Consider the following 11,530-nt stretch of genomic DNA (forward strand, 5'->3'; position numbering starts at 1 on the left):
TGGCTCCTTCTCTTGTGCTCTTTCCTAGGATGCTGACCATGTTCTCAAATATAGAGTGTCAGAAAATGCTGCTGATGTTCATGTCACTTGCAATAACTACCTGGATAATTTTTGAAATTTCTCAGAATTCCACAAAGGTAGGAATGCATTTTTCCACTTTGACCGGAAGCTGCTACCTATGTGGGCTATCTCCTCAGACCCTTCTACTCAATCTCTCATTCCAACTCAGGTTCCTTCTCCTCTATTTATGGGGTGTTGAAAGGTGAGGGCACTAAATGTCACACTTCCTTACTTCCCATTCATCATCAGGGTCTTATAATCAGTCGTGTACCTCTCACAGGCACCCTAAATGGCTCTTGTTAAGGCTACCAGCTGCCTTACCACTAAAAAAGTACTTGTCACTAAATCTGGGTGTATTTCCTTGGCTACCTAAGTACTACCTTTTTCTGTGCAGTGGCTATTTTTAGTAACAAGTATGCCTTATAGATTTTGGATATTAAGTGATAGTTAGAAAAGGCTTACCACTGGAAGTTTATGTAGGAATTCAGACATGTTTTGTTATATTTTGTCCTTGTGGCATTCCTGTATTTAGATATCAGGTATGTGAAATCTCATCACTCAGGAGACAGAAACAGGAGGATTGTGAGTTTAAGGCCAGCCTGAACTGTGTAACAAAACCGTCATCTCAAAAAATTAAATAAAAATTAACAGCTGTAATTCCAATCAGATAAATTAGAACACAATGAAAATTTTTCCTTAATCTATTAAAATATAAATTATATTAAGATATTTTCCGTTCTGGATCTATGTTTATATATGCCTATATAAACATGTAATATATATATATAAACATTACATATACATATATATCATGTAATAACATTTTGGAGAGAAAGAATTTAAAAGCCATGTTCATGGGTAAGAAAAACTTTCACCTTCCCTGTATTATATTAATCAAGTTTTAGAATAAAATGTATCATAAAAACAATTGGACAGATTTCCTCATTATGCACATTAGCAATAATTGAACTAACCAACAGAAACATCCAGCCATCTGTTCAGTGAGAATGCAGCAAACAGCAGTTCCTGGCTGCAAGATGTATAGGATAGGGAAGAGCAAATTCACTTTCATCAACTTCTTACTCTCCAAGCTCTTATTTTCGAATGAATATATTTCTGTAAAACTCTAACTCGTTGTGACTTAAAATGGCTGGGAGCAGGTTCATTTTTATAGTGCCTTACACCTCTTGTCATTTCAGCTTTGGACTGCTCTGAACACATCCATCTCCTTCCATTCCTGGAACACCTCCATGAAGTCTTCATATCCTGAAATGTCAATGAATCAGTCCAAGTTACCAACAGAGACTAAGCTAAGAGGAGAGATCCCTCAAATGACCACACCTGTCAAGTCACCAACAGAGAAAGAGCTGAGAGTCAGGGAGATCCTGTCAAAGCTAGATGGGCAGATCCCACCCAGACCCTTCACCCACCTCAACACCACCACCAGTGCCACACACAGCACAGCCACCATCCTCAACTCTCGAGTTAAATACTGTCAAGGGGACCAGCTAGACGTCCTAGTAGAAGCTAGGGACTACCTAAGAAACAGGAAGGAGTATGGTGGGGACTTCCTGAGGGCCAGGATGTCCTCCCCAGCCCTGAAGGCAGGAGCTTCTGGAAAGGTGACAGACTTCAACAATGGCACCTACCTTGTCAGCTTCACTCTGTTCTGGGAGGGCCTGGTTTCCCTGTCTATCCTCCTCATCCATCCCAGTGAAGGAGTGTCAGCTCTCTGGAGAGCAAGGAACCAGGGCTATGATAGAATTGCCTTCAAGGGTAAATTTGTTAATGGCACTTCCCAGGTCTTAACTGAATGTGGCCTGACCCTGAACTCAAGCAATGAACTCTGCAAATACCTGTACAGTGGCGGTGAGGAAGTCTTCTACTGTATGAAGCCTCAACACATGCCCTGTGAGGCCTTGACACATGTGTGTACCAAGCAGCAAGATGTTTCTTTTCTTACTGACAAAGAAAAAGATCTTTTCCAGAAGTGAGTATATTCTCAGTACAATGAGAGATTCCCCCAGGCAGAGCTACACTGTACATCTCAATACTGAGCAAGACCTCAGATGCTTCCACCACTCGAGATTCCGGTAAGACCTATGTTGTCTTTACTGGGCCCCCTTTCATGCCACAGATTGCATTCCTATTGACATACTCAATAAAGGGGGTTGCCCAATAAAAGGGAACCAAATAAAGTATATACCTCTGCTTCTCCCTGACACTCAGTGTTGACCGGTTTGGTCATTTATTTTACTGTAGATCTAGGTTTTACAAAACATCTTCCATATGAAACTATTCTGCTGTGGCTCACAGATGTCTCACCTTCTCCCTCCAAAAGATAGTGTCATGATCCTCCACCTCCCCCATCACATCCCATACAGTCTGCCTCTTAAAATCTTTTGTTCATCCATTTATCTCCATGTCTTGTGGTACTGTGCCAGCTGAGACCGCCCTCTAGATGACTCATCTCGCCATGACTATTGTGTCAGCTAGCTGGTGGGACTCTCTTAGCTGCCACACTCTACTTTGACTCTTTCTCAGCCAGTCTCTCAGTCTCTCAGTCTCTCTGTCTCTCTCCCTCTCCCTCTCCCTCTCCCTCTCCCTCTCCCTCTCCCTCTCCCTCTCTCTCTCTCTCTCTCTCTCTCTCTCCCTCTCTCCCTCTCTCTCCCTCTCTCCCTCTCTCCCTCCCTCTCTCTTTTCCTCCTTTGCATACCATAGCATGCATTATTCACTTATTTGGCAAACACAGTCAAAGCCTGTTCTAGGCCAGGTGTTTCATGCTATAGCCACAAAGCTATGCACTGCTCTATACTGCAGCCTGAGCGATCCTGCTAAGAAGTCAGTTCCCACTAGTCATCAGTTCATCTCCTGAGAAGACATGGCTCATGTGCCCTTCTTTGAGTAGAAGAGCCTTCCATCCTCCCCAACTTGTGGCCTAGCAATTCCTGGAAGCCCTCCACTGAACAGGCTCCTCAAACCTATTTGTCAGTATGCCTCCTCCTGGCAATCATGACTGTGGCCAGGCACACCTTTCTCCTGCTTACAAACAGACACATAGCTTCCAGATCTCCTTGCTCTCCATGGAGGTAGAAAATGCCTCATTGCTGAAAATAAACCAATCGTGGTTTCTTCATGGGCTACATTGAAGATTTGCAAAGGTAACTGTCAACACACACCTCAGAGCTGTGGGCCAAGCTCTGAGACACCCTTTCAGCTGGAATCCTTTTCTGTTTACATGCAGACAAAATCTACAGCCTCCCCACACAGCAGCAGCCCCCCACATCCCCTCCACTGCAGACTCTGCAGCAGGTACACACACACACACACACACACACACACACACACACACACTTCTCACACTTTTTTCTTTACTTTGTAACAAAGTAAAATGCTGGTTTCTTAGCTACTCCTTTCTTAGTAGTTTTCTAAGTGGTTTAGAATCTTTTCTCCTTAAGCTTACAAACACAAATGATCGGTGGAAGTAAGAATCAACACCGAATATGGGAAAACAACCCACTGCAGAATCTTACCTAGACTTGAGCTCCTGGTGTGCAGTTCCCCACGCCACTTTGGAGTGAGCGAGTGCGCAGCTGGGTTTCTATTCCTTCCCTTTTATTTCTGATTGTGCAACTCACCAAATCTTTTCCTAACTACCCCGGGTCCACAGCAGGCATTAATTCATGCACCACACTAAACTCTGTTTTCTACCAATCATTGAGAGAGGTCTTAAGGATATAGAGCGACCCAACAGATGGCCTACCTACCTTAGATAACTTTCACTTTTTATAAAAGAAGTCTTCTGGGTTAAAAAAAAAAAAAATCGGAAGTGAACTAGCAGAAGACATGACTGAAAGGAGAAGCAGGGGCCCTGTGGTGAGAGGTCTGTGTGCTACCACACGGAGTCTGCACTCCTCAGGTAAATGATGGGAGAGTGATTGACTTTAAATGATAACACGTGAGCATCTGCAGGGAGACGATGCTGTGTCCGTTGTATTGAAGAATTTAGGTGGTCTTAAACTGACACCAGGAGGCTCACTGTGATTTAAGGATAAGACTATTTGAACTTGAGTAGGTGGTGGGGAAGCGAATTTTTTTTTTAAAAAAATGCAGATTTTATGGCTATTTTAAAAATCCAAAGCTTCTAGACTTACATTGACTGCATGTGGCAAATGAGTCCAATGTCCCAGACTCCAGGAACTCCCAGTAGGGTAGAAAGTTTTCCCAAAGCCTACTTCATTTCTAATACCCCAGAGACCTTTCAAATAATAGTTTCTAGCCATATTATCAGAAGTTTAAAACAGACCCTTGCTTCCTTTACAAGCGGGTTATTCACGTTGCCTGTGTTCTATGACACACCACAGGCTAATCTGTCACTTTTGGTTTTTTTGAAGGTCCAACATAGGAGTTGAAATGATGAAGAACCCTAAGTACATTAGTGTCTCTTGGTGCAACAGTAAGTCTCTTCTACCCTGCGGTCGCTGCTTCTCTTTCTTTTCTGTTCTCTTGTTTTTGAAGATAAGGCCTAATGGTATAGACCAGGCTGGCCTCAAACTCACAGAGGTCTGGCTGCCTCTGAGTGCTGAGACTGGAGTGTGAGCCACCACACCCCGCGGAAGGTGCTTCTTGATGTGTGCCTCTTGCAGAGGGAAGGTTTTCTTCAGTATTGGTTGCAATTTTCTTGCTAGTAAGTATCCATGAGACCAAATAGGCTGGGTGTCAAAGACAGAAACCAATTCAAAAAACTAGTTCATATTCTTTTGATAACTTACTTCATCTAGATTCATCCCAAACATAAAAATACCAAAACTTGGCCCTTCATATACTTTCACCTAGGAATTCATACCCTAACGCCCCAGCTACTGTGCAGATGTCTTTGTGGGATAGTGGTGGCTTCAACATTGTCGGTTTAGTTTCTGAATCTCCATTAGCACACTCTCCAACATTTAGCTATACCACTTACCAAGTTTATATGGTATTTTCATCTTGTTAAATATTCAATGGCAAACACAAGGCAACATTACATAAGAAAGAATATTTATACTGCCTTATCTCCAAAACAGCTTCCCACAAAGCTCACTTTAGCTTATCAATAACACTGATACACTTGGCAACACATAAGTATTTATTGCCAATATCCATTCATTTATTCAATAAATACTTATTGAGGGTATGGTAGATAATGAGGCATTGTGGGAAAATGAAGAAAAATAAAGGCTTAAAAAAAGTGGTGTAAAAATCATTCACCCTACTGACTCTGTAAGAAGCCATACACAGAACTTCCATTCCAGTGACTCTTTGAATAACCCCAGAAGGATATCTGCAGTCAGGGAATAAGGGGAAGACAAAAAGAAATCTCATAAAGACCACAGGATAGTTGCCAGATATAAGTAATAATCATGCAAAGAATCGATTAAATTTGAGTAAATTCAAATTGCCTCTGTAGCTGTTAATTGAGATGAAGGAGAAATGCCATGTGATGCACTCTCTAACAAAGTACTCTTCGCCAGAGTGACTGAGATTTAGTGTGTTATCCCGCACTTTTTCATCAATAACTTTTGATCAGATAAACTTTAGTAATGAACTAAATTATCATGAGCAATTTTTAATAGGCCTGTCTGGCAGACATATTGTAGAATGTAACCAAGGATAAGGCTAGAAACAGCAAGAGCCGAAATCACTGTAATTCTTAAACCTCATGTTAGAGATTTCAATGGCATTTTTTTGTGTGTGTGGAGTTTTAAAGTCACACTCTAAATGAGGAAAGAAGTGCTTTAAAGATTGATGTTCATTCACAATTGAACAATTGAGTGTGGTGTAGAAGAAGATGCTTACAGATATCACCAAGGGACATAATGAGTGTAAACAGAAAAGATGCTGCTTTCAGAAGGAATGACTTCACGTTGAAAAGATGGTAGTTTCTCTGCATTCCTTTCTTATTGCCACTATAGCAAAGTGGTGTAAGATGAGGGGGAAGAACACTGTTTTAGCTTGATATTTCAGGTGTTTAACATCAGTCTCATTGTCTTAGGGTTTCTATATCTGTGAAGAGACACCATGGCCACGGCAACTCTTATCAAGGAAGGCACTTAACTGAGGCTGGCTTACAATGCAGAGGTTTAGTCCGTTATCATCACGGCGGGAAGTATGGTGGAGCACAGGCAGACACGGTGCTGGAGAAGGAGCTGAGGGTTCTACATCTTGATCTGCAGGCAGCAGAATGAGACTGACACACTGAGCCTGGCTTGAACATATATGAGACCTCCAAGCCTGCCCCCAACAGTGACACACTTCCTCCAACAAGGCCACACCTCCTAATAGTGCCACTTGCTATCGACCAAGCATTGAAACACATGAATGGGGGGTGGGCATTCCTAGTCAAATCACCACACTTACTACACTCAGTCAAGGGACAGCTGACTGCATGTCTTTCTGGCTCAAGAGAAGAGTGTTGCTGAATCCTTCTGCAGTTTCTAGAGGCTTCCCACATCCCTTGTAGCCTACCCTCAGGCTTCGGAGCCACAACCATGTCAAATATTCATGATACATCTCCCTTGTCCATCCTGCTGCCTCCTTTAACTGATGAGCGCAGATAACATAGCACAAGCTTCATCACAGCCCATGTACTCATTTACATCTGAAAAATTCCTTCTGCCATAGAAAGCAACATGGTCATGGGTTTGAGGAATCAAGGCCTGGTCAATTTCAGGGACAATGCATTGCAGCCATTGGTATACCTTCTACAATCTCTAAAGTAATTAAAAAGATGATAGGATTACATATGATTGGCCACATATTGTCCAAAATATCAGAGATAATAATGAATTAAACGTGGAGGAGTTTGTGTAAGAAAACAATGCCCCAAGACAGGTGGCAGTGGTGGCTCACACCTTTAATCCAAGTACTCAGGAGGCAGAGGCAGGAGGATTTCTGATAGTTTGAGGCCAGCTTAGTTTATAGAGTGAGTTCCAGGACAGCCAGGGCTACACAGAGAAACCCTGTCTTGAAAAAAAGAAAGAAAGAAAGAAAGAAAGAAAGAAAGAAAGAAAGAAAGAAAGAAAACAATGCCCTGACTTACAAGTCTATACATGATATGCTTTATAAAAATAAAATAAAATAAATAAAATTAAAAAAAAACTTGCAGGGTTTGTCTGTTGATAGTGGCTTATCATCCAAATACAGATTATTTTCTCAGTGCATTATCAAAGTAGGGAATATTTAGTAATGACGGGCCTGAAGTTTCTACACTTAAGTGTTCAACTGTTCAGTATGCAATGCTGCCAAGCCTTCTAGAAACCGAACTGTGCCACAACAAAATGGCAACATGATTAATGGAAGTAAAGGAAGTTCCATTTGGCAACTAAATTACTAGGATTTGAGGTTTATTCTAGGCGAATTTTCTAATTCTGCCACCAGCCCCATGTCACATTGTGCACAGGTTACAAATAACAGCTGTCCCTGGGGGCTTGGTCTCAGGACCCACCTTGGATACCTAAACCTGTAGATGTTCAAATTCCTTACATAAATAAAATGGCCTATCATTTGTATATAACCTATACACAACAACTTCGTACGGACTTCAATCACTCTAGAGTATTTCTAATACCGGCTGTAGTGCAAATGCTGAGTAATTGGCCACAATTCAGTATTGTTGAGGGGACACTGATGAGACAAAAAAGTATTTAGCTGCTCAGTACAGACGGATGTCTTTCCTGAGTATCTTTCATGCATGATTGTTTCAATCCATGGACACAGAGCCTATGAACACAGCAGGCTAAGCAGGGACCAGCAAGGTGGCTCATCAGGGACAGACATTTGTCATCAACTCTAACCACCTGAGTTTGATTCCTAGACCAACATAGTAGATGGAAAGAACTGAGCCCTGCTTGTCGTCCACTGACCTCCACAGGCACATCACACTACGGCACATATGCACACACACACACACACACACACACACACACACACACACACACACAAAATCAACGCAATTTTGTTAAATGCCACAGAGGGCTAACCATATAGTCCGGCCATTTAATACTGTTCTGTTTTGAGGACACAGTCAACCAGAAACTGCAAGGTCCTTGAAGGAAGGACTATGTGAGGACAGTAATGCAGAGAGATGACCAGTCCCTGATGTCTACTCTTTCACCTTGTTTGCTAATAGAAACCAGTATTCTAGTCCAGCTCATGGTCAGCTTTCTAGTGGCTCCTAGATTCCATGGCTAAACTTTTTCTAAGAGCGTGAATAGAAGTGATACATGAAAATTCTAGACCGTGTGTTCTTCTCCTTCCTCCTGGCTGAACTGCAGCTAAAATGTGAGAAAATAAACCCCATTCGGCCTGGAATGATGCTGTATCAGAAAGAGCAGAATAACGAGAAAGACGGACTGTGGGTCCCAACACTATACAACATTAGCCTGGGGCTGCTCACTTGGAAACTGGTTCATGAGGAGGAAATCTTTCTATCTGTAAATCCTGCTTACCAACCTTTCTTATGGCATTCCTATGTAACACAAGAAGTGATATTAGTACAGGGATGTTGATGCGATAAAACCTAGGCTGTGAGATAATAATGTACCTGGGTGCTAGAATGCTTGACTGCCATGCATGATGCCAAAGGGTCTGCCCCCTAGCACTTTCATACAATGTTTCTCTCTCTCTCTCTCTCTCTCTCTCTCTCTCTCTCTCTCTCTCTCTCTCTCTCTCTCTCTCGTGTGTGTGTGTGTGTGTGTGTGTGTGTGTGTGTGTGTGTGTGTGTGTGTGTCATTAGCTCGGGTAGTATACCAGCATGGAGAGAATGACAAAAAAAGTATGAAGCGAGCAGCCATGCTGTGCTGGGATAAAACACCAGCTGCCCTGCCACCGGGATGTCTAGAAAGCAGATCATGACAGAGCTGTCATATAAGTGAGACTTGAGAAAGTAGATTATTATTAGTCCATGGGAGGTACAGCTTGCCACTTTTAGCAAAGTCCTACTAAGACACTGTTGAGCTGAGCATTTCATCCTAGAGTGTTTAAATGGACTCCTACTGTTAAGTATTGAGTATCAAACCTTTGTTAATTAACATTATTCTTTCACTAATGAAACAGAGGTCAGGGTAAGATTTGCTGATGAGGATACCAACTGATATACCACTGCAATATTACTCAGGTTAGAGACAAGACTTTGTGACCAGAGAACCAATGAGAATGTCAAAGAAAGGAAAAAGTATCACTCTGAGCTAATGACCAGATTTAGGAGAAAATGAACAGTGAGGGGTTGAAATGACCCAGAGTCACTCAAAAGATTGAGTAGAAGAATCAAAATAATTTTCACATCACAGTGTTTTTTCACTGTTTGTTTGTAAGAATAAATAATTTTACAGTACTATTTATTATTACAAAAAAAAAAAAAAAAAGAGGAGCCTGGTATGGTGGCGCACTACTTTAATCCCAGCACTCAGCAGAGGCATGCAGATCTCTGAGTTCAAGGCCAGCCTGGTCTATATAGTGAGTTCCAGGCCAGCCAGGGTTACACAGTGAGACCCTGCCTGGAAAAGAAAAGGAGAGAGAGAATTAGTTAGGGTGCCTAAAACAAGTACTAGTCAAAAATAAAGTAAGAGGAAAAAAGTTTAAGTAATTAGAAAAAGAAACAGATAGAGAAAGGGGGAGGGGAACAAGGGGGAGACTGGGCATTTGACCACGCCCTCAAAACCACTGTCCACAAATATCTGTTGCCAGAGAGTGAAAATGGGAGGCAGAAATGTCAGATGAAGATGGAGATTCCCACGCCCAGCGGTTACACTTTCAGAGGAAGCTGGATCGCAGCCCAGTGCAAGCAAAGTCTGTTCAGCCCCAGTCAGATAAGTGACTGTTTGAAAGGAAAACTCATTTACCTCCTGGGAGACTCAACTCTGCGTCAGTGGATCAACTACTTTCCCAAAGTTGCAAAAAGTATGTCATAGTTTTTATATTCTTTCAGAGACCACATTCACTTGAATGCAGTCTCCTTCCTCTTTGCCAAGGCTGGTTTGTTTTTTATTTTATTTTACCTTCTAGGTTTGACTCTTTAAATATATTTTTTAATCTTCCTCTCATAAATATTGTTCTCCCTTTCCACATTACTTTATCATTACCTTCTACTTAAAGATCCTTTCTATGTTCTTGTCAGCCCTGAAGCCTTTTGACCTGCATGGGACTGGACTATATAAGAAACATTTGCTTCTGGATGCTGAAAGGCACACTCTGCTTGAATGGAAAAAGCACAGCCATCCTTTCATCACGGTCCAGCTCTACTCTGTGATAGATGATGGCTATATTCCTCAGGAAATTGACCGCTTACCTGGTGACAAAGACACTGTCATCGTCATTACCTTGGGCCAGCACTTCAGACCCTTCCCCATGGAACTTTTCGTTCGTAGAGCCATCAGTATCCAAAAGGCTATTGAGCGACTCTTCCTCAGAAGCCCTGACACTAAAGTCATCATTAAGACAGAAAATATCAGGGAGATGCACTTAGATACAGAGAAGTTTGGAGACTTCCATGGTTATATTCAGTATCTAACCATGAAGGACATTTTCAAAGACCTTCATGTGGGTATCATTGATGCCTGGGACATGACCATTGCATGTGGTAGCTATCTGCTCCACCCACCTGACGAAGTGATTGGAAATCAGATTGCCATGTTTTTAAACTACATTTGCTAAAGCTACATCACTAGGAGCCACCAGCCATGCCATGTGTTTCATCAGTGAAGTTTTATTCAATCAGGGTCTGTCCAAGAAGAAATCAAAATTAAAAGAATCTGTCTTGGAATAGAGATGCAACTCAGTTGAAAGGAGTGTTTGCTTAGCAGGCATGAAGCCTTGGGTTCAGCTATTGGCACTACATAAACAGAAAATGGTGGCACATGGTTTGAATTCCAGCACTCAGGAGGACAGAAGTTCAAGGTCATCCTTAGTTACACAGTCAGGTCAAGAAGAGCCTGGGCTCCCTGAAAACCTTCCTTGATTAAAAATAATAGTCATGGCTGGGCAGTGGTGGCACATGCCTTTGGGCCCAGCACTCAGGAGGCAGAGGCAGATGGATCTCTGTGAGTTCCGGTCTACAGAGCAAGTTCCAAGATAGGCTCCAAAAGCTACGCAGAGAAACCCTGTTTTGAAAATCAAAAAAGAAATAATCATCATCATCATCATCATCATCATCATCATCATCATAATCATCATCTTGACAGGAAACACACTTAAGAACAGTGACTACAGAGACGGAATATAAAGCCAAGAAAACTAGGTGTGAGGGACAATCCCAGAATGCACTCGGTTTATCTCTGTGTTAATAGATACCGTTGTTCTTTAGGTAAGTTTGAGTCCTGATTTATGTTACTCTTGGCTGAACTAAGTGACAGTAAGGGTTAATTAAAGGGAACAGGCATGTTATTGCCATTATGTTCTGAGATTTAAAAAAAAAAACAAAAACCAAAAAACACCT

The 11,530-nt window shown here is 42.0% G+C and overlaps 1 protein-coding gene across 5 annotated transcripts in view; it reads left to right on the forward strand.

Moving 5' to 3' along the window:
- Positions 1-10,949, forward strand: part of Nxpe1 (neurexophilin and PC-esterase domain family member 1) — a 43,703-nt gene extending 32,754 nt beyond the window's left edge. For all 5 annotated transcript variants that reach the window (XM_036193893.1, XM_036193889.1, XM_036193891.1 and 2 more), the window contains 5 exons: positions 29-137; positions 1,260-2,050; positions 4,455-4,516; positions 9,784-9,996; positions 10,214-10,949. In XM_036193893.1, the coding sequence (XP_036049786.1) occupies positions 30-137; positions 1,260-2,050; positions 4,455-4,516; positions 9,784-9,996; positions 10,214-10,749 (1,710 nt within the window). In that variant the 5' untranslated portion in view covers position 29 and the 3' untranslated portion in view covers positions 10,750-10,949. The remainder of the gene's footprint in view (positions 1-28; positions 138-1,259; positions 2,051-4,454; positions 4,517-9,783; positions 9,997-10,213) is intronic.
- Positions 10,950-11,530: the final 581 nt, after the last annotated feature.

This window comes from Onychomys torridus, chromosome 7 (genome assembly GCF_903995425.1).
Source record: "Onychomys torridus chromosome 7, mOncTor1.1, whole genome shotgun sequence".
In the NCBI taxonomy this organism is placed as follows: Eukaryota; Metazoa; Chordata; class Mammalia; order Rodentia; family Cricetidae; genus Onychomys; species Onychomys torridus.